At 40.4% G+C, this 23,556-nt stretch overlaps 1 protein-coding gene across 9 annotated transcripts; it reads left to right on the top strand.

Moving 5' to 3' along the window:
* Positions 1-1,615: 1,615 nt before the first annotated feature.
* On the top strand, positions 1,616-23,556 carry mapk10 (mitogen-activated protein kinase 10). 9 transcript variants are annotated; one of them, XM_078289185.1, is made up of 13 exons: positions 1,616-1,684; positions 3,456-3,625; positions 7,323-7,452; positions 8,000-8,058; positions 8,612-8,750; positions 9,228-9,393; positions 10,121-10,192; positions 13,932-14,114; positions 15,885-16,009; positions 17,100-17,126; positions 18,745-18,808; positions 19,227-19,304; positions 23,414-23,556. In XM_078289185.1, exons 1-13 carry the CDS (start codon positions 1,619-1,621, stop codon positions 23,554-23,556), a joined length of 1,422 nt encoding a protein of 473 aa, XP_078145311.1. In that variant the 5' UTR covers positions 1,616-1,618. The 9 variants fall into 9 exon arrangements, with proteins under 9 accessions (XP_078145311.1, XP_078145312.1, XP_078145292.1 ...); XM_078289186.1 differs by lacking the exon at positions 17,100-17,126 and having other exon boundaries at positions 1,619-1,684; positions 9,228-9,390; positions 10,115-10,192; XM_078289166.1 differs by lacking the exons at positions 10,121-10,192; positions 17,100-17,126 and adding an exon at positions 12,204-12,275 and having other exon boundaries at positions 1,619-1,684.

Here is a 23,556-nt window from a genome sequence, read left to right as displayed (position 1 = left end):
TCCCTGACCCATGCCTCTCTCCTCATAACCTTCCTTACCTTCCGTTATTTCTCGCCCTTTATTTATCCCGCAGTCCCATCTTTCTCATGTTTCTCTTTTTGTACTGTTCCTTCTTTATTCCCACTCTTTGATGACAGCTTAGCTATTCCACTGATCCAGGCAGTATTGTGATATAACACCCCCCTCCCTCATCTGTAACAGTCAGCCTTGACATTGCTCTCTCATATGATTGGCATCATATGGCTCATACAAAAGCAGCACAAACACTTGCGCAATGTGGACATTAGGAATGGCAACCATCATTTTGTACTGTGACACTGCATACTTTTAAGTGAAAGCGTGGCCTAGATAGGCCAAACCAGAAATTTCTCTCTTTGTGTCCCACATCTCTCTCTTAAAACTGCCCTGCTCCCACTGGATTAGGCTGAGACGCTAAGCCCTAAGTGTGACATTATTAGAGGACAGGTGGAGCTAGATGAGACTTTGGGGGCAGTGTGTGCTAGATTTACCCACTGAGAGCATATTGCAAGCATGTACATCCTATCAACTGATATTCTAGATTTCATGAGAGATGACTGTGTGCCCACACCAAACTATTTGGTGACATTGTTGAGGGTTTCATGACATGAAAATGAACTTGTGTGTGAAATATTACGATAATGTTTTGAAATCAGCCTTAGTGCTCCCTGGAAGGGATGATATGGAGGAGAAAAATTAGCCTTCAACCTGCTAGGAAGTCATCAGCATATATTAGCATATAGTCTTTGACTGCTTGATGACACCAGCTATTCATGGACTCCTTTTTCAACCAAAGCCAAACCAGTTCCTTGAAAGAACAGGACATGGGGATGGATCATTTTAACCTCACTATATTGCACTGTGCCAAAGACTCAAAATATTGGTGAATTATTTTTTAAAGAGGAGTGGGCGGTCCATTCCCTCCATGTTTTTTTTTTTCTTTTATTGAGACAGCAGTAAGGTTGAGATGGTGACAGAGTAGGGAAGACAGAGTGGAGAATTTTCTGAGGGGATTCAATCCTAAACCAGGAGGGGCAAATGATTCCAGAGACGGACTCTATCACTGCACATATTGGGGAATACTGGATAAATCTAGATGTAGATCACAAGCAATGTGCCGCTGTGAACCTAAATGGTGTTGTGCTATTTTTTGTCTACTCCATTGAGACACCTTATCTCAGCGGAGGACAGCTTGTACTTTTGGGGATGGTTCGTTGTGACTGCTAGGGACATACAGTATACTGTAGATCTTGATGTGTTTCTTTTCTGGGGGTGTGCTAATGAGATGACTGTATGTAAATGACACACTTGCACATGCACGCACCTACGCATACACACACACACACACACACACACGACCTGGGTGTTAATCATGTGCAATCCGCCCACTGCTGGCGTCAATATAGTTTCACTGAGGTCAGTTCAAGAGGCAATTTAAATTCACTATTCAGAAATTCTGACTTGCCCATGCAACTAATGCCTTTTATAAAAGAACAAAACAAAAAAACATTTAACAAGTTCTTGCTGTTACTGACACCTGAGCCGCACACTGTCACTTCTGACTCCTGTTCTCTCCTCTGCTTGTGTCTTCCAGGTATTTATGAGCAGACATTTCTTATATAACTGCAGCCAACCAATCCTGGATGTGAAGATAGCCTTTTGTCAGGTGTGTGTTCCTTACAGGTAAAAAAGGTACAGTACTCATTCCCTTCCATTTCCCCTTCATTGCTATATGTGTTGTGCTATTGTTGTGTTTCTGTGTGTGGAAAGTGAGGTAACTCAACCATATATGTTTACAAACAATAGCAACATTTACTTTGCAATGAATACAAAAAGTAGCACAATCCTGTTTAACTATAAATTGAATCTAGTTTTGTGATTTTAACTATCAGGGTCCCATCATAAATAACCCCTGGAAACGGTTATTTTCCAGCAGGTGAATCATTTCTAGCCTTGTGTTCAGTAATTCATTTCACACAAGGCTAGAAATAATGTAGGTAGTCCTGAGGTTCCACCTAAGATCAATACAACAAATATTGATCTGAGACGGAGATCTTCAAGACAAAGCAGTGAACAGAATTTTTAATTAAGCTAAATCCCCTATCGCCCCTTCCTCTAACAAACAATCACAATTACGCTAATCGGGATCAAATTAGCCTTGTCCATTTAATTGTGGGTTGTGACAGTGAAATAGGGCTGCCTGCAACTAACGATTATTTTCATTATCCATTAATCTATTAATTATTTTTTAATATTATGAAATGGAGAAAAGCAAGCAAATCTTAGCATTTGTGAAGCTGTAACCAGCAAATGTTTGGTACTTTTAATTGACAACTAATCGATTATCAAAATTATAATATATAATATTATGATTTGTAATAATATTATATGTTATAATAATACATTTCTGTCAATCGATTAATTGAGTAATTGTTGTGAAATGCAAGCTTCCTTTGAGGATGTGATTTTATAAACTGTGCATATCACAAGTCTGAGGCTCTTACACTCATCAGAATGTATGTGAGGGATGGTGTGCTGAAGGGCCATTGCTCTACTGTAGCTCTAATCTGAGGCCAGTCTGACTCTTCACATGGGATGTCTGGATTACACATGCATGTTTGGGTTATCAGTGCCTTGAGCTTGGTATGCAATAGGCACTTGGCAGTGTTGGCTGTACAGTAAAGGGTCTACTCCAATGAAATGATTTGATCATAGGTTTGGATGACCTGTCAGCCATGTTAATTTTACACATATTACATCACATACATGAATTCACATGGCATTTGTGAGGACTGTCTCAAAGTATTGCTCCTCAGTAAAATCCCTCATACAGCACCTCCGCCTCGTTGGGGTTGTGAGCCATCTTGTAATTACCAAGTCTGTAATTAGCTGATTTTTTGTTGTGGCTCCAGTTGTAGGACTGCTCTGCCCAAGTAATTATAGCTTGATTACTGTGTGCACATTAATAAAGGAATAATGTCTTTACGGTAGTTAAAAGGATGCTGTGTTATTATATGGTTATTACACAGTTAACATTCATGCATGGAAACAGTTTGTTAAGTGTAAACTTTTGCACCCATATGCTATATATTCTGTCATGTCTATGCTGCCTTGTTTACAGTTTTACCAATTATTGCACACTGGAAAGATGATAATGATAATGATAATAATACGAGCAAGACTTAAAAGCAGCAGCTAAGTCAATGCAGATTAGTTAATTGATATAATGACATTTGATAACTTAACAATAATAACTTAGTTGATGATAAAAACATAAAATTCACACCATCAATGTCAACTGTATGTATCAATTAACTTTTTACTCTTATTTTCTTAGAATTGTTGATTCTCTTCCAGATCTTGTCAGCCAGGTAAGTAAACAGAGATCATCCTCAGCATCACTAATGGAGATTTCCCATCATGTTTGCTTCATGCAGGGTTTTGGGAAACAAGTGGATGTGTCATATATCGCCAAGCATTACAACATGAGCAAAAGCAAAGTGGACAACCAGTTCTACAGTGTGGAAGTGGGAGATTCTACCTTCACAGTTCTAAAACGTTACCAGAACTTAAAGCCCATTGGCTCCGGGGCTCAGGGAATTGTCTGGTAAGCACTCAGCAGTGTATTTGTTTTATATCCCTTTTTACATCATATCATGCTATTTGATGTGTTTTACACAGACGTTTATGTGTTATCATCTAATTTTGTTATTGAGAAAATTGAGGAAATTATCCTCTAATTATCTTGTAGTTTACTGCTGTTTTCATTGGTGGAGTGTAGAGCAGCACAATTAAATGTAGATAATCGTATATCACGATTTCCACAATTAATAATCGTGACATTCGGTGATATTGAAGTGTTTGTTATATTTTCAATTCCCCTGACAGTCCCAGTCTGGTATATCAAGTGCTTCCATTGCACGTGACTAATCACAACCTTGCGGCCAAAACAAAAGTTAAGATATAGCAGCAGGCGGCTCTGGTGGGAAAGAAAGAGAGAATCCTTTCTACATTGTTTCTAAAAATGGATCATCATCTGTCATTTGGAGATGCTTTGGTTTTAAACCAGATGATGACAAACAAGTGCAGTTTCTGTGCAAAGTTTGCCTTGGGGTTGTAGCTGCGCCCCAAAGTAATAAAGTGATAATAATTTATTATTTGAATTTTGTAAACAAGGAGAATAAGACAGTAAGAGTGAAAACTATACTATAATACTGCACTGAAAAAATAAAAAAAGTGAAAATATATGTTAAGATGCACATGCTAATTTGAGACAAATAAACATGATCATAATATTTAGCAGAATGATCAGGATTATCATTTTTGCCATAATCGTGCAGCAGTGGAGTGTCTTGCCAATTATGGTATTTGGATTCACAAGGCTCGTATTCTCTCCAGTGCTATGAGTTGATAAGACATCCTCAGTGTTGTTTTGAATATGGATGTGTGGGCCATGAGGGCCTTACAGAATGGGCACTTAAGAGAATCCTTAATCCGGATTGTGGAGACGGCTCATATTCATTGTAATTCACCTCACGTCTGGCCTGTCAGCGCAGGGGAACAATAGCCAAGACTCCACTTAAAGGAATGCATCGTAATATCGCTTGTCAAAAGGCCAAACAGATCCGTAAGACACATCTATCTTCACGCCTTCTCACTGTGGTGATACCTGCTTCAAAAAACCACGCTGGGTTGAGCCACGTTGACATGTATCTTTCCAGTGTGTCTTACGTTTCCTAGTGTTTAAATTAAATAGCTCTAACACCCTTAACCCCCTGCCCTCCGCTACCCCTCTCTCATGCTGCCTTTCATTGTCCTTCCTTTTCTTCCCATGCCTCCAGCCCTTCTCTCCTTCCGCTCCAAAGCAATTTTGGACATTTGCAAAGGAGCTTGGGCAAGCTGTAACTGCTAATGCGGGGTTTGGGCCCGTTTCAGGGACGTTGCAGCGACGGATGACAGGGAGACAGTGCAAATCTAATTTAACCTGCTCTGCTGTGCTCTGCTTGGCTCTGACCTCAGCTGTCATATGGTGTCAGATGGTGATGGTATTACCACAACCTAAACCACATAAAACCCTGCAGACTGATATAATAGCCTACTGCTTATACAGATTAAATGTGATACATTATGAAAATGGTCTCATTAAGATGACACGCAAATCAACACAAACACCACAAAATAGTGACATGCATGTTGATGCCAGGAGGACATAGTAGTTGACTGTTTTGTCATAATATGATGAATCAAATGGTTGGAGTGAATTGCTTAGTGTGCATTGTATTTAGAACATTCCTTAGTTAAACATCTGTCTGGTTTTGCTCAGACAGTAGAACTCCTTTCTGCTGAAGTTCCTCAGTTCAAACATACACACATCCGGCAGCACATGCGCTCACACAAACACTCACAGCAGCTGACTGGAGGCAAACAGAAAACAACAATATTCAAACAACTAGGAACTGATGCAAAAGCTTATCCTGAAATCAACGTAATTATGCTTCTCTTATGCAATCAGAAGACTTTTGCCCCCGTAAAGCCTGAGAACATGGTAATGAGGAGATACTTGTATCACCGGACCAGCCAAGACTCTCTCTGCTAATGTTGCCTCCCACAATAATCACAATCTGTGCATATCTCTGCCCTTACGACTGGTGCGGTTGGTCAGGATGAGCTTTCCGAAGCATCTTAGGAGAGATGAGGGCGTTAAGTAGTTTAGCTGGTCATGACATCATCTTTCACTCAGCTAGAAAAGTGATGACTTACTCAAATCCCTATTGGCTCAATGCTTTTATGAAGGCTCCTCTGTTTCCATGGTCACACATCATCCCTCGCCTGCAGCCTCCACAGAGAGATGACGAGCCACATGGCTGGGTGTATCCCACCCAGCCGTCCACCAACCCACACACAACATCCACTCGTTGTTGTATACAGTACTATAAGCCTCGATCAGGGTTCAGTAAGCCTGCATACAGATGCCTTGAAACCCAACTAGCAGCATCTATCAGGGAGAATTAATGAGAAAAGGCAAGCAAATGCATTGCTCTAAGATATAGCTGACCATGTAATATGTTTAGCATTTTCATGGCTGTTCCATTTTTTCCTTCTCCCTGCCTGGATATTGTTGTTGTTCTTATATTGAAAACAAACAGATCTAAAAAAAAAATCCAAAATAGCATAGGTTCTCTGGGGTTTGGGTTTTGTTGAGCCAGCAATAAACTGTGGTAATGACCTCCAAAATGGGCTGTTGCCATAGTTTGGAAAGAAAAACTATCAACTCAATTATACTTTCCCCTCCCCTCCATTTCATAGTACCATTTTATTTTTATTTGGAATATAATAATAATGATGTGATACATTATTGATCCCCATTGAGAAACTCTCTTAGGCCCGTCCACAGAGAAGACAGAGTGCAGGTTCAGCTTTAGCATCTGAATGGTTGTGAGTGGAATCTGTTGTGTGATCAAAAGATGCTGATGCTATTTAACTGTCACATTTCCTGTAGTAAGGCTTTCTTGAAAGCCGCCCAAAGAATGAATTCTGTTGCTTTATTGCTTCCCTGTTTCTGACAGGGTCAAAGCACTGAAGGAAAAAATGTTTTACTCGTGCTCATGCACGTGTGCACACACACATACAAACACACAGACATTTCCAATATATCATTTGTGTGAAAAAGGCAATCGTCAGTTGTAATCGATATGCTACATAAGCTATACCTAATATTACAGTTATTTAACATAGAATAAGTTGACGGTGTTAACAGTATATTGACTTGCAGCTTGAAGGTTTAACGGCTGCCTCAGTTTTCCCTTTTTTTTAAGCGAAGGCATCTGCCATCCATTTCCATAAGGTTTTGCTGGCTTGGATCAATGACCCTTCTTTGTGAAAAATGGTTTTGAATACAACCTGTTTGGTAGAGTTGGTATCATCAGTCAAGTAAATGATGTGTGTGTTACATCGATGAGGTGGCTGCACCCGCTCTCATATCAGCATGTTGAGACTGTTCAGTACAGTCACTCAGCGACCAATGGCAGGCACCTCTGACTGTCACATAGCGTCACACAATCACACACAATGTGATTCATTCAGTTATGAATATTGGAGGAACAAAAATCAAGATTGATCATTGACTTCTGGTTTATCTGTCACCATGTTTACGCTGTACCGGGAATGGGGAATACCAATATACAGACATCTGTTTAGTTTGGTGCCACCATTATTACCCTAGGTTCTCTGATTCCTTCCTATCTTCTCCACTGCTCTCATCTTCTCTTATGTCCTCCTCTGTTCTCTTTGGTTTTCTTCTGCAGTGCGGGCTATGACGCTGTCCTGGACAGAAATGTGGCCATCAAAAAGTTGAGCAGACCCTTCCAGAACCAGACCCATGCCAAGAGGGCATACCGGGAGTTGGTGCTCATGAAATGTGTCAATCACAAAAATGTGAGTAACTGGGGAGAGGAGTAACAGGTAGGAAGGCATGGAAACAAATCTTGTTTCCATGGATATAAAGAGACGTGGGAGCATGGCAGATTGAAGCCCACTTGTAAATTGTAGCAGACACTCAGAGTCTGTTTTTGGTTCCTGATAAATCCCTGCGCTGCAAAACAGAGCTGCTGCAATGTTGTGACCATACTAAATCCCATGGAAATGTACAGAATTAGAGTGAGAGGGAGAGTATTTCGAGGCATGAATGTAATCCTCAGTGCAGCAGTTTGTACTCTTTTCTTGTTCTCTTTCTCTCTTTCCTTTCCTCTTTCTCGTCCACATTCGCTCCCACTCTTTTGTTCCATCTCACTCACTCTCTCTCCTCCAATTTACTCTCTCACTCTCTCACTCATGCAGCAGTGTCCTTCATCATGGTCATGACCAATTCATATCCGCAGTCCCTTATCTAACTCTCATTTTCTCACTTTGGAAGATACATGTGTATGTGTGTATGCATGTCTAAACTGCATGTTGATCCGCTTCACTGTCTTCTCTCTTTCAGATTATCAGTTTATTAAATGTCTTCACGCCACAGAAATCTTTAGAGGAATTCCAGGATGTGTGAGTACCTACAGTAAAACCTTGCAGAATACCATTTCCATTAAAAAGAATACGAAGAAACCTCATGTAACAGGTTCTACAAATGCTAAATATTTTTTCATTTAATCTGATATGTAATATGATAGAAAGAGAATGGGGAGGAGGGGGATTTTATTACACATTATGTGCTCCCGACTCTTGTCCACCCGCAGTTATGGGAACACAACCGTGGGAGTCTAGTCAGTGAAAGTAGGGTGTAATCTGAGGCTGCTGGAGGTATCCTGTCCTCATACTGAATGATGGATGAGTGTGTTCACTTTTAGAACAATCTCTAGCTAAACATTACTGTGGAGGGATTCATGCTTGTTTGTGGCGCTTTCGTTCTTCCGCCCAGAAACCCGAGGTGGAAGCACTGCAGAACGCCCAATGTGTTTGGGGAGAACATTTATGTCCAATGATGATCATCTCATGGGATCATTCCATCCGTTATTAATTTCCATATGAATATAGTAGACAACAATGTATGGCTGTCAATCCAATCAATCAATCAGTCAATCAATCCTCTGTCTCCCAGGTACCTAGTGATGGAGCTCATGGATGCCAACCTGTGCCAGGTGATTCAGATGGAGCTTGACCATGAGAGAATGTCCTACTTGCTCTACCAGATGCTGTGTGGTATCAAACATCTCCACTCAGCTGGCATCATTCATAGGGTAGGAAAACGAGACACCAGTCAGTTTTTTGTTTTGGTTAACCATTGGATGTTGGTTTGGATTGTGTTGCTACAGCATCAGTTTATGGAAGATGGGATCCTATAGCTCAACGAACAACAACTGGAACACAAGCAGACACCCTAATTTTGCATATACACTGCCATCAACTTGTAACTGTTATGCCCAGCTCTTTATTGGTGGTCAGGATAGTCCCAAAGGTAACTTTGACTCATATAGTGCAGTTAAAAAAAATTGACAATAGGAATAAGCATCTAATTAAATTAAGTTAATGTGAAATTAAAGTAAAATGTGAACTCATTCACATACAGACATGGAGCTGGAGCTATGTACTAACAAAACAAAATATTTTTCATTGCTTGCAACTTCATGACAAACTTGTCAATGTAATAGAGAGTTTGTAAATGACCTAGATATACACAGTATTTTGCAAATTTCAATCCGTTTTCCCCTCTCCAGGACCTCAAACCAAGCAATATAGTGGTGAAGTCAGACTGCACCCTGAAGATCCTGGACTTTGGCCTGGCCAGGACTGCAGGCACCAGCTTCATGATGACCCCCTATGTGGTGACCAGATACTACAGAGCCCCGGAGGTCATCCTGGGCATGGGATACAAAGAGAATGGTGAGAGCCAACTGGAGTGTGTGTGTATGAGCTTACATGGGCCACTGCGCATTCTTTAACAAACTCAGTTAACAGCCTTACACCCACAGACAACTTTATTGATCCAAAATAAAACTAGCCTACAGTTTATTATGTTATACTATAACCTTTTTTTAAGAGCATAGCATTGACTGTGAAACCTTATAGGCAATTCTGCCAGTTGAATACACAATGGAGTCTGTAAACGAACAAAAGGAAAGTGAATATTAAAGTGTTGGAGGTATGAGTCACCCTACACAGAATGCCTCAGTGAACGTGTGAATAATTCTTCAAGGTATATAAAATACCATCAGAGATTGATGGCCCCCATGTATGTCACATAATTGATTGGATGCAAGCCTAGGCTATGACTCATTAGCCATATTCCTCCCATTAATACAGCATGCATGAATGGGCAAGGAGGCCTGTAGGCTTGGAGGCTATGCATTTGCCACTAGTTAGTTCTCTTGAGGCTGTTTTTCTCTTTCTCTCCCATTCTGCTGCTCTCTGTCTCATTCTCTCTATCTCTCTCTCTCCGGCTTTCATGGTAATTTAGCTCTGTGAAATGTTTCCCTCACTAATTATTTTCCCCCACATTGAATAACAACCACTTTCTAATCATTGTTGCATTGTTGGCCTATCTAACACTAACCTTTGCTTTCCTCTCTGTTCTCTTGCTCTTGTCTCACCGTCACCTCTGTACGTGCAGTGGATATATGGTCGGTGGGGTGCATTATGGGAGAAATGGTGCGCCACAAAATCCTCTTCCCTGGGCGGGACTGTATCCTTATTAACACACAGCAAACCTATCTGATGGTAACACTCTTTACTTGTTAACCAGTCCATATATATAGAGAGCAATGCCTGATGTCTTTGTTGTATGTAATAAAGAATGGATTTAATCAAAACCACAAAAACCACAAAAGTGAAAGCAAATAATTCTCCTGTATTTTAAATCGGACCAATCACGTCGGGAAGGAGAGGAGTTAGTTAGATAGTTTCTGTCTTGGATGGATGGATTCACCTGCCTCCTACAGCACTCTCTTGCAATGCCAAGTTCTTGGAGAGCTTGGAAGTGTTTATGCCAACAGCACATTAATGAACTCGTGGCTACAGGGGTGTTGTCTAGTTTTCCTTTGAGGGAGTTAAAAGTATAATTGATACAGTTAGGACCATGGTGTTCTTCTCACATGGTATTTTGATCCATTTTTTGTGTTGCTGTATAACAGGTTGTATATGGTTTGGTTGGTCTGATCCTATATACAATATGCATTTTACTACCTAGTCTGGAAAGCATCTTGTTTGCTGTGGCTCCATCACAGTGTTTATTTCTTGATTGAAGCTTATTCTGTGTGCCTGGCCTTAAGTTCTCTGTTTGGTACTGAGGTGCAGCTGTAGTGACTCTAACCCAACCAAGCTCACATCTGGCTGGCTTCGTAACACGTGTGTGTCAGCATCTATTCCGACTGATCTTCTTTTAATACTTTTAATACATCATACAATAACATCATACAATAACCAGGCAAGAAATAAGCTTGATCTAGTCAATCTGCCTGAATCTGCTGCTGACAACGAGCCCTTTGTTCAATCTCATATTTTGGCATCCCATTGTCAAGAGGAAAGCATCTCTCTCTCTCTCTCTCTCTCTCTCTCTCTCTCTCTCTCTCTCTCTCTCTCTCTCTATCTTTCTATCTATCTCTATCTTTATCTCTATCCAAGGGTGAGGAGATATGTGAGTCAGAGTACTTACTACCTCTTACACAATCATTAAACATTCAATAAATGAATAATAAATAATTATTCATGTATTCATTTTGAGTGTCTGTTGTTAGCAGCTTAACTGAATCCACTTGGCGCTATTTACATGGTTAATGCTATAATTGCCAAAGATGATACAATGGTGCAATGTATTTCTATTTGTCAAAGTTATGATTTTAAGCATAGCTTTTCATATACAGACTAGTAGGAAGTTAGAACAATGAGAGACACACGGTGATCGAGTGTGTGACTGCTACTCTGGGTTTTACATCATTGAACATGCAGTCCCAGCTAGAAAACCCCTGCAATGAGCTCTCTCTCTCTCTCTCTCTCTCTCTCTCTCTCTCTCTCTCTCTCTCTCTCTTACACACACACACACACACACACATAGAGCCTTTGACCTGAACCATTCACCTGGCGGACATTATCTGCACCTTTTTGAGTATCTGTCAGAAGATGATATAGAATAGCACTCTGTCTACACAGGTCACAGCACAGTGAGCCTCAGGGTGACTGGGAGTTTTATGGCCACTCACTGCAGTGTGTTAAGTAACTACTAAGTAGTACTACTAAGTAGCTATGTAGATGGCGAGGGAATGGACGAGCAAAGCTGCATATCTGTGTGTTAAATATGTAAAAGCACAATATAGACAGTTAATTAAAATGCAAAGCATAGCAGAGGCCTGTGGTACATATTATCATGTTGCAGAATTGGGTAGACAAGTTTCTTATCTGGTTCCTAAAGAGGCAAAGAGGCATAATATAGTAATACATCATACCATAGCAATTTAAACTGTAACTAGTTGTTGATTATCTGTATTTTGCTTTTAGCATTTTAGCATGTGGTGACTTTGTGACGTTGTCTTATCCACATCTGAGCTGGTATTGGCTAATTGTTGTCATGAAAACGTCAATAAAAATCCCTTTAAATAAGTTATATTGGAGATAGAAATATGTAGTGATGTTGATAGATGTTATGTATGGTAATGCAAGTGTGTGTGTGTGTGTGTCTGTATGCATGTGTGTGACTCCAGTGGACATGTGGTCAGTGGGCTGCATCTTTGGAGAGGTGATAAGAGGGACAGTGCTGTTCCCTGGGACTGACCGTATCCTTCTGTCCTCCCACTGCTCTCTAATATAACTTACTCTAATGTGCCTACTGTACATAAAGCTGGCTTTTATCGGCCCTTATGTGAATGCCTGTGAAACCTGAATATTTTATAGCATTTTCTTGAGAGGGCGAGTTATGTATAAGCACCCCATTTCAAGAGGCGAATAACTGCAAACACAATTGAGTGTCATGCAGTTTGGCGCAGACAGCTTGAGAAAAAAACCCTGCATGTTGTTTGCGTGGATCTAGCAACTTGCTTAGCAGCCGTGGATAAGAACTTTAGCGGATATATATAAAAAAAAAAAAGAAAAAAGAAAACATTGCTTCTCTGTGTATTGTGTGGATGGCCAAAGTACAATGGAGACAAAGAGGAGGTGGAAGTGTGCGGCGTTCCAGCAAGATGAGGTAATGGGGATCTCTGGTGGCCCTGGCAGCCGACTGCCTCAACTGGCACCCGTCTGTGAGAACATGGGGAGGGGGAGGGGGGGGGGGGGGGGGGGAGGGGAGCCATTGAAGGTGTGTGGTGGGGGCAGAGGGAGACATTTGTGGGTGGCAGGGTGAGGGTAGGCAGAATTGCTCATGTACCCAAGCTGGCACACCACACACACACACATATGCGCACACACAACCATATATACATAAAAGTGTGCGCACACACCTATGCTCTTTGCTGTAAGATACTAGTCTCTCCTGTTAAACATAAAGTCAAATTCTCATCAGTGGGCTCATCAGCAGATCTGCTATTTTATGACCCAATTTCTGTGTTCTAGGTCACCCAAACATCGGATAGGGAACCTGGGAAGTATTTCAAACAACTATCCGCTAACAAAGCACAGAACGACCTGCATCTTATTGAACCTGGTACAAGGGAGCGCTTTAAATCTATTACGGTTCCAGGAAGCCAAGGAAATAATTCCCACCAAACAGCTTGGCTGGACTCTCCATAGTACAGAGGTTGAGAGGAATAAAGTACTGCGTTTAAGGAACGGCAAATGTCGTGCAAGGGAGGGCAAGAGGGCAATGCTGAAATATTATAAGAAAAAGTGTAAGTTTATGTCTTTTTCTTAGACAGGGGAACTACCATTGCAGGTGAAGCGAGGATTGTGATGAAATACTTGATAGGATCCACATTGCAGCCCGTATTTCTCAGAATGATCATATTGTATGAATAAAACAATGTAACACGCTTCAACCTTGAACCTTCACTTCTCAGGATTGCCTCTTTTGATGTGAGATGGGAGACAGCTGTTTTGAGATTAGAGATGATTCAGGTAACTTGGCCATTGCACTTTTTAGTAAGCCAGTTGCTGTTGGTAACACAAATCCCCCACAAAATTTCCATTAGCACATATCGTGTTTGTGTGCTTTCCCTTTTCTATTTTCAACAACATATTAGCCCATTAAATGTACGCAGATGTTTTTACTTTGTCTATCAGGCTCACTTTCTTTAATTACTTACTTTCCCCTATTTTAGATGGTCTCACAACATGCATTATGATCAATGTGACCTTCCATGAATAAGAAATCAAAAGATAAAGATTTGTATATGTCCTAGATGCAAATAGTTCTGGAGTAACACATCCAGGCCACTGAACCAGACCAGGATGCAAGTTCCAGGTGTGTTTTCCTTAATCCTGACCCGCCACACCAGACATCGACCAGTGGAACAAGGTGATTGAGCAGCTGGGCACGCCCTCACCAGAGTTCATGAAGAAGCTGCAACCCACAGTGAGGAACTATGTGGAGAACAGGCCAAAGTATGCAGGCCTCACCTTCCCCAAGCTCTTCCCCGACTGCCTTTTCCCTGCTGACTCTGAGCACAACAAACTCAAAGGTGAGAACCTGTAATTCTGCATGGACTGATGAGCTGTTATTACATAGCAGAGCTGTAAATATTCTTCAACCATTATATCAGATTGCATTGACCATGTGTATGTTGTACCTGTTATGCATGTAATAGTACACTGTCTGATGATAAACACATCAGTGTGCCTTGCTGCACTGACTTTATAACCCTTGCATGTCTGTGTATTCCTGAAAGTTGAAGACATATTCATAACCTTTGAACCCTGTGTGTGGTTTTGTGATGTATAGCTCTGCAGTATTTCCAGCATGAAAGACAGTCATTACCCAATGTCCCAATAACCCAATATAATGTCACTCATAATGCAAGATTGTTTGCATTTGTGGTGCCAACATATAGGTAAACTGAAATATGTTCTGTAGAATTTAGTCTGTGAACCTCGCTCCCTCTGGTGAATTCAAACAATTTCCTAGGCAGAAGGTTAACCAAGACATCATCCCTCCTGTCTCCACTGAGAAGAGGGATCTCTTTTCCTGGTATTTCTAAATGCGGAAAATCCCTCCAAAACGATAATGAAATATGCTTTGCTGTTGCTCGGCTCCGACATCAAAGCCCCACGTCTGGTAAAAACTCTCATGAATCACTTTTGCATTCTGGCTGCCTATGTGCTCCCTGCCGGAGTGACGGTGTTAAAGGAAATGCACCCAGCGAGAGAGTGGGAGGGAGGGAGGGAGAGAGGGAGGAGGGGAGGAAGACTAGGCTGCAGTGCTTCTGTTTTCTAGTGTCATAGGTAGGAGTCGACTCATGAGAGAGCATGAAAGAGAGCGAGTTGGGGCTTTGGTTTGTCCTGAACTGCAGGAGTGACAGACAGACGTGGGATAGAGAAACAGAGAAGGGAAGGGTTGAAGGAGAGGCATTGAGACGGTGTGACAGAGGAGTGAATAGCAGCCATTTTGGAGATTTCCTGTCCTTTTGTTATTGGCATGTTGATGCTGCGGCAACATGCTGAGGGTGCGCCCGGCTCATCTGCCTCCGTCTCAGTTCTTTGCTGCCGAAGGGCTATTTATAGTATACGTTAGGTCAGTGTGTGTGTGTGGGGGAGAGGGACGGTGTGTGGGTTAAGGGTTCTCTATTTCAGATCAGTCCAAGTGAGGCGGAAGGCAGAGAGACAGACTGACTAGTGATGCTGATGGTGTTTTTGTGTGTTGAGAAGCCGAATGTTTTAAGAGTATTGTACATACAAATACCTTCATAAAACTGCATTTAGAAAGATACAGTGGCAGCACGTCATTTCTCAAACACATTAATTCAGACCAAGCTGACTGATGGCAACCTGTCACATTAGTGTCAAGAAATTGCATTAATCAGAGATAGGCATTAGATTCATGGGACAGGCCAGAATGTCTAATTTCTTTCGCAACATGAGATCAAAAGAAAGAGAGTTCTGGATGTTTGACAAGGTATTATACAAATAGATATTACACATATACAATGCCTGTCACTCATCAGTCATACATAATTTAAAGTAAATGCCATCTCTTTGTTTTTACAGAGCTCTCCCTCTGAAAAAGCAACTTGTTTTTCTGCTTTGTTTATCTGTTTATCTGACAGGCTGCTATTGTTGATTGATTTACTCTTCTCTTTATGGCCATTTTGTATGGCCTCATCTCTCTCTCTCTCTCTCTCTCTCTCTCTCTCATTGTGTCTTAACATAATCAAATGGCATAAAGGAAGATTTTCTTGCATCATGATGCCAACCACCTTTTTTTGTTTGTTTGTTTGTTTGTTTTTCATCCACAGCTAGTCAGGCCAGAGACCTGCTGTCTAAGATGTTGATCATCGACCCCGCTAAACGGATATCGGTGGACGAGGCCTTACAGCACCCGTACATCAACGTGTGGTATGATCCAGCTGAGGTGGAGGCGGTGAGTAGGACTCTGGCAGATCCTTTTATTGATTAGCAGCCCGAGCTGAATCCTCTCCCCCTGTCTTTGTTTGCTCAACATTGTTTACTGATTCCCACTTTGTATTTGCACAGTTATATCTACTACTGTTGTCCTGCCATCAGTGAAAGTAATGATGTTGACTTTATTCAAAAGCACTTCATAGGAATTTTACTAAGTGAAAGCAATCATTATAATTACATGTGTATATCAATGTTGAAAATTGACCTCTACCATTATAATAATGGAGATTGCCCAGTCAGTGCATTTGTGATTGTTTTTGTTTTATATTTTTGGTTCACATCTCATTTTCATTTTACTCTCACTTCTCCTTGTCCTCATGGTTTTATCATTAAAGCCTATGCCCCAAACCTGAGCTTGCATAATTGTTTAGGTTTAGCAAAATAATCTCAGACTCAACACTAGTTCTTGCTACTCCTTACTTTAAGAGAGTACAATTTGCTGCTATAATAAAGTGAAATGGCACATTATTTTTGTAATGTAAGAGCCTGATGTTCCCTGTTTATTTGGTGAAGTCTAATTTCTTCATCAGACCTTCATTAGTATGAAGTGACAGTGAGATTGGGAAAAAGCCATCTGCAGCTTGATAAAGATGTCTAGTTACCACTTGTACCTGCAGCAGTACACTAATGAGTGCATGATAGGCTGATGCAATCTCATTGATAATGATTCCTCAGTGTAATATCTTGCTGGTTAATATGTTGTGGGTTGTAGCATATTTAAGATGTAATCACACCCCTTCATTGTAGTAATCAACATTCTGATGAGCAATGGACCATTTAGAATATTTTATGACTGTGTTGTTTTATTTGTAGCATGTCTCATCTTTTGTGAATACATCTATTTAGTTGAGCCCCCAAATACACCAAATATGATCTACAATAACAATTTTACATTACATATGTCTAATCTAGTTGATGATGTTGGTTTTAATGATGATACTATTGTTAGTGATGATGTGGCATGTATATTATGGCCATCAATGGCATTTCTCCTTCAACACATTTTCTGCTGTTTTCCCCTTCTCTAATGTCATTTCATGCTGATGAAGGCCAGGGATCTCGTCCAAATATCCATGGTAAATAACAACCGCCCTACATCAAAGAAATGTCTCATATGATGGGCCTAACATACTTTTATATAGAAGGATGTAGAAATAGAGAAAAGCACACTTGGTTGAGTACTGTAAATCATAATATAAATCATGTTATAGAGAATAGAACACAACCTGTGTAGGCAGTCTTACCAAAATGTCACTACTGGAATGAAAACGCCTCACTATACTGTGTACTGTATAGCTCCAGGTAAGAGGGGTGCAACTATTTTTGTGCATGTGTTCAGGCCAAATCCAGATTATTAATTCAGATTGCATGTAAATCATCTTCAGGTTGTTGTAAAGTAAAGTTAGGTAAGTAAAGAAGCTGAGAAGTGATAACTCCTGTTCTGGGAAATCTGTACCTCTTTCATTGTGTATCCCTCTATATGTTTAACCCTTGTTTGAGGTGAACCTTTCACTTCCATCACATTATGCTGATCAACACCTATCTTGTGCTATAGTGGCTGAGAGTAATGATACACAAAAACATGTTATGCAATTGTTTATTGTTGAAGGAGATCATTAAGTCATTAATGGAAGGTGTATGAAAATGTTACTGTAACCCTCTGTGCCTGCTGAGTGCCGACCTGTAACACTGTCTCTCCAAGGTCACATCAATGAGGTTTGTGAGTAGTCTTGTCAAAGGGTGACAGAGAGGCAGGATGATAGTGTCAGAGTCCGGGCCAAGGTCAAACACCGAACAGGTGATAAGAAGAGTTGAAAAGGTGGCAGACAGCATACTGTTGTCAGTGACAACGCTATGGGAGAAGCGTAGTAATAACACGATCAGAGCAGGAGACAGCCGGACGGCCCGCCAAAGTTGGTGTCTCATCTCTCCACTCCTGTCAATTGTTTGATCCTGATGGTCTTGGTCTTTGTTTAAAACATTTGGAGTAATTTCATTATGAGGTATGTGAGCAAAGAGAATATAGTGTCATCTCAATTTATGTAAATTGATCACGAAGGCCATTTTTTTCTATAAATGAGGAGTTTATGATTATATGTGATCAAGGGTAAATAAATTATTAACTGTTCATTTCCCTTCATTCACATTAATTATTTTGTATCCCAATCCATATGTGCCTACTTCCTACCCCAACCCGCCTTTGTGTTCATTGTGAAAAACATCTTGCACATTAATCGTCATATGTCCTGTCCTGTTAGAGCAAAATTACCATTGCCATTCATTGTAAAAGAAAAAAAATTTATCAATTTGAAACTCTGTCAAATTATTTTAATAGTTGAGTTACTTATGCATAAATGTTTTTCTCATCGTGAACACCAATCGTTTCATGTGAACAATTTCATATGATCTTTGAAGTCGGCACATCATGACATGACATCATTACTTCGACTTGTAAAATTAGAATTCTGGCTGTAATTTGTCGGCCACAATTCCTTTTAACTATTTTTATTGTTATCAGAGTTGTTAGTTAAGTTGTTAGCTGTTGCTGGCTTTCATGAACATTCTATTTGGAGCTATTTGTATCTCCTCTAATATCAGTGGCGCAAATTCCATGTTATATGGATTATAATTCTTCTTTCATGTGTGCTGATTGTTAGCTAAACTGCTGCTAAAATCTGTGTCTCTCCCCTCTAGCCTCCACCTCAGATCTATGACAAGCAGCTGGATGAGAGAGAACACTCCATTGATGAATGGAAAGGTGAGGGTAACTACAGCAGAATCTATCTGTACCATAAGTGTGTGACCCGACTTTAGCAGGAGGCGTATGTAATGTAATGGATGAATCATTTTCAAGAATGCATCAGAAAAAACTCAGCATTTTTAACCAATAATTAATTGTCTGTATTTATTAAAGCTGTTTCGCATATTTTATTGTCTTTCAATGCATAGCGTCCCCAAACATCATCAATTTCTATTGTTATGTTTCAAATTTTCCTGTGTATTCTTTACTTGGTCAGTCACGCAGGGTTTTGTTTGAGCTTGTAGACAAACTTTTCCAGTTAGCTAGCCATAAGCCCCCCAGTGGTAATTAGAAAGTAAAGACACTCTGCTTTCACATGTTTTCTATCATTTTATGTCTTCTAATCACTTTTTGTCCCTGACCTGTTTCTTGGCAGAACTAATCTACAAAGAGGTGATGAACTTTGAGGAGAGAACGAAGAATGGCGTTGTGAAGGGACAACCTTCACCTTCAGGTACTCTCAGTGCATAACCCTAATCGCTCTGTAAGTGAATTTACTATAACCTTATTGGAGTTACCTTTGTAAACAGAGAAATCCATCGTGTTGTTGACCATGTGTCTCTGTCTCCTCCATCTTGTTTTTTAAGACAAGTCAAATTTTGTTATTTTTCTGCCAAGTATGTTATTTGTTAGATACCTAATGGAAAAAATAGCATTGTATACCTAATCAATGACTGTGAAGATGACCTCTTAGTGTTGAATACTCTATACTAGACTGTATGTATAATATTTCACTGTGTGTGTGTATATATGTGTGGACATATCATGATTTAAGGTTGGGGTCCATGGTCTATGTTCCATCACATAAAATTTAAATCCTAAATTGCAGCTGACATTTCATGCTGTTCTGTTCTGTATTAAGGCTTTCCTGAGTTGAGCACAGTGAGTGTAATTCTCCTTTTTGCCACAGAAGGGCAGTATGGAGTCATGATATTAGTAATAACACCTTGACCAGGCTACCCAGACTCCAGTGCTGAAAGGAAATAAGTGCAAACTAACTTAGTGCTAGTTTCAAGCTCACCACCTGTTTCACAATTTACAGTAATTTCCAACATCTAGGCTAAGCTCATGGCAACATCACACAAAGGACAAACATCAAGAAGACCCAAGGCGACCTGCCGAGGCCTATAAATGATTTTAGTCTCAGAGGGGGTGAATCTTGAAGAGGATATACTCTCAAGTCAACTCTGACAGTTAGATGGCGCTAGTGTCAAAAGTCTAATTCCCTTAAAGAAAGAAAGAAAGAAAGAAAGAAGCAACCAGACAATCAAACCAATAAACAAAGGGAGGAGAGACAGCCAGAAAGCAGGCGAAAATAGAGAGAAAGCGAGAGAGAGAGAGAGAGAGAGAGAGAGAGCACTACCTCCACCACCCACCACTGACACCAAGGAAAATTGTAGTTCATTTATTGTATTGGCAAATTTTTCTGTTTTGATTCTGATGTTGAAGACACAGAGCTTACTGTCAGCCCTGCTCCACTTTACTATGTTTGAAAAGCAAGTGTAAAACTAATAATTCTAACACATAAAATGAACATTTGTGTAGAATGTAGCCTACTATAAAGAACCTTTATAACGTCATAGTTGATTCAACTCAGCAAAAATATTTTGCATTGCCACAGTCCACTTAGCCAACAAGACTGATATGTTAGTCAGTGTCTAAAATATTTTCTGTAATGACAAGTTACATTTTAAACTGGAAAAACGTATAAATAACACCACAGACGAAAATATGATTGTCACATCATATTGATTATTGATAAGTAATCATTGTTAATCATTAATCAGAGAACATGAGTCAGAGATGACAGCTGTAATATAATGCTGATAATATATACTAAGTATAATATCTGAGACACTCTTACCTGAGACGACACGCTTGCTGTAAAGGAGAGAAGTTTTACTGCCTAGCAAATGATCTCTCCTAATAGTCGCTAGACAACTGTCTCTCTTTATAAGTGGGGAAACCTACCTCCCCTACATTCTGACACAGTTATTACAACCAACAGCACAACACAGCCAAGAGACCAACAACAATGGCAACAGCTGTTTTCAAGCACTAAACACACACCAATCAATAATTTGGAAGATTTGGATGCTAAATATGCTAAATGCTACAGAGACAGTGCCATCTACTGACTAGTAAAGGCAACTGTCACAGATGCAAGTGAATGAAAGTGAATGAGCATCCAAAATGAATGGAAGTCAATGAATATTGTCCCCCAAAACGTCCTACTTACGGACAAACCAACATATAGAAAGCAACTTGCCTTACTCACTATTTTTTCCACAAAATACCCATATAAGTAGTATCTCAGACAGTTAAGAGTAATAAACAGCATGTTAACAGTGTTGTCTTTCTTTTTGCCTCTCTACAGGCTGAAAAATAAAAAGAAATCAAGACTCTGTTCAGGACAGTCAGTAAACTGCTCTCTGGGATGGATTTCTCTCTCTCCATCTCTCTCCCTTCCATCTCTTCACCAGTAATTAAGCCGATTGTGCGGGCCTACTGTCTGATGCTGAGCATAGCAGACGCAATGCAGTGCAGGAGCTCCAGACGGCACTGTTTTACTGCAGCGTGAGCTGTGTGGAAGGGAGTGAAAGGGAGGAGCTGAGAGCACCACATGGCACCTCAGTCAGCACCAGTCAGGCCCAGCAGCTCTTTTATGTTTAGATTTGTGTGTTGGGTGTTAAAGATTTAGAGGCAAATTATTGCCACATCTGTAAAGCACATTTTAGCCTTAGCACAGGAAATAAAAACATAGAGTTATAATCCCACATAGCTTTTCCCAGAGCTGATCTCGAAAATTTCGCTAGGACAGCAAGTGTAGGCTAAATTAATTCATGATATCAATAAGTAATTTACTCAATCTTCACCCTAAAATACTAGTGTGGTTTATGGTTAAGGCGTCCTTCAAGAAGAAGGCTTATATACACTGCAGGAAAGGCAACTTTTAGCAGTTAAGCACTTTTATGCTGTTTCTGAGTAAACCTACAAGTGTAGTGACTGCTGGAATTGATGCTGACCATTAATCCTGCTTTGCCCCCTGTTTTATTGTGGGTCAGCTGAAATGGCTACCCGTGTCCTTTAAGCAATCTCCTCCCACAGCAACAGACACAAACAGAGAGATTTATGACCTCCCTGCGGCACTGTACATGTCCTTTGTACAAATCACTGGACCATTGGTATGCTCTGGGCCGAAATTGGTCGTTTTAGCAAATTCCTCTACTTGCTTTTCTTAGTGAGTGGCTTAAAGAATACCATGTAGCTGGTTCTGTTTTTAGATATGGATGCACCTATTTCCTTTTCAGCTATCTTGGATAATAAACAGCCTTATGGCAATTTAGAGGGTGTAGAGGTAGAGTTGATATTTTGCAGAGGCATATCAGGTTTAAAGCTAGCTTGTTTATGGCAAGGAACACACAGTAATGAATACTGAGCCCCTGCCGTCATATTCTTGAAGTGTACAGCACAGGACAGTATGTCAGTTGCAGTTTCCCATTCTTTTCCTGAAGAAGATTATCCCTCATCCTTTTGTTTGGACTTAAAATTTTCAACTCCGGTGTCACATGCAGGTTTGCTTCTAAATTCATCGTAGAGAGCAGAACCAACTCATGTAAGATTTTATAAAAATGTAGAAGTGATAACTGTCCAGTGGCTCCACTTTGTGATTTTAGAACAAGGACAAAATAAGAAAATTGGATTGTTATTTGAAAGAGGGCAAATACCTGGATAATAGCCTTAACATACCTCCTTTATTGTATATAAACCATATATATTATACGCCTGTATAAAGAAAGACTGCTCAATAAATAGAGAACTGGGCACAACTGCACACAAATATGAGTCAATCAATACTTGATCACATGGTGCGTAAATTCCAATAAGAAACACTCAAAGCACCATGCAAAGAATCTACACACTACTCAACAACAGGAAAAAGATCTTTTTCACCGAGGCATTGGAAAAATAGATTTTATATTAAGTGCAAAATGCTCAAGTCTGTACACTTTGGCATCATAGATCATTAAAAAATATTAATTTTTTCAATACCTCAGTGAAAAGGATTTTTTTTTTTCCTGTTGTTGAGCAGTGTGTGGATTCTTTGCATGGTCCTGCCTGTATAAAGACACACTCCCTACCCATGTTTGGGTCTCTATTGAAATGCACAACTGTCAAGCAGCTAGATGCTGGCCTGTAAATGACTCCATCGTTCCCGCCCTCATGGACTGCTTTGGTTCAAAAGGACCAGGACTCAACAAAAGCATCCAGGTCTTTCTGGATAGTGAATACAAGAAGACAGCCCAGTGGACCTCATTGGACCCTAACCTTAATTACCCCCGTCTCATTACAGACACGCTGTGATTGTGGTGTACTGCAGGTGTTGTTGATGTTGTTGATGTCTAGATTTTATATAACAAATTCAATTATATTCAACATTGTTCACACACTGTACCCTGAGTGCAATCGCAGAACGCCTCCTCTGAGTGTGTTTCTGCTCCTGTCTTTAACAGGACTCTTTTACGTTGTAACCCCCTGCTGCTGTTGATTCCCTTAGCGCAGGTGCAGCCGTGAACAGCAGCGAGAGCCTCCCTCCCTCCTCCTCCATCAACGACATCTCCTCCATGTCCACCGACCAGACCCTGGCCTCAGACACTGACAGCAGCCTGGAGACCTCCGCAGGACCCCTGGGGTGTTGCAGGTGA

Source organism: Centroberyx gerrardi, chromosome 2 (assembly GCF_048128805.1).
Source record: "Centroberyx gerrardi isolate f3 chromosome 2, fCenGer3.hap1.cur.20231027, whole genome shotgun sequence".
Classification (NCBI taxonomy): Eukaryota; Metazoa; Chordata; class Actinopteri; order Beryciformes; family Berycidae; genus Centroberyx; species Centroberyx gerrardi.
Note: the sequence above shows the minus strand (reverse complement) of the source record. Positions and strands in the feature narration are given on the sequence as shown.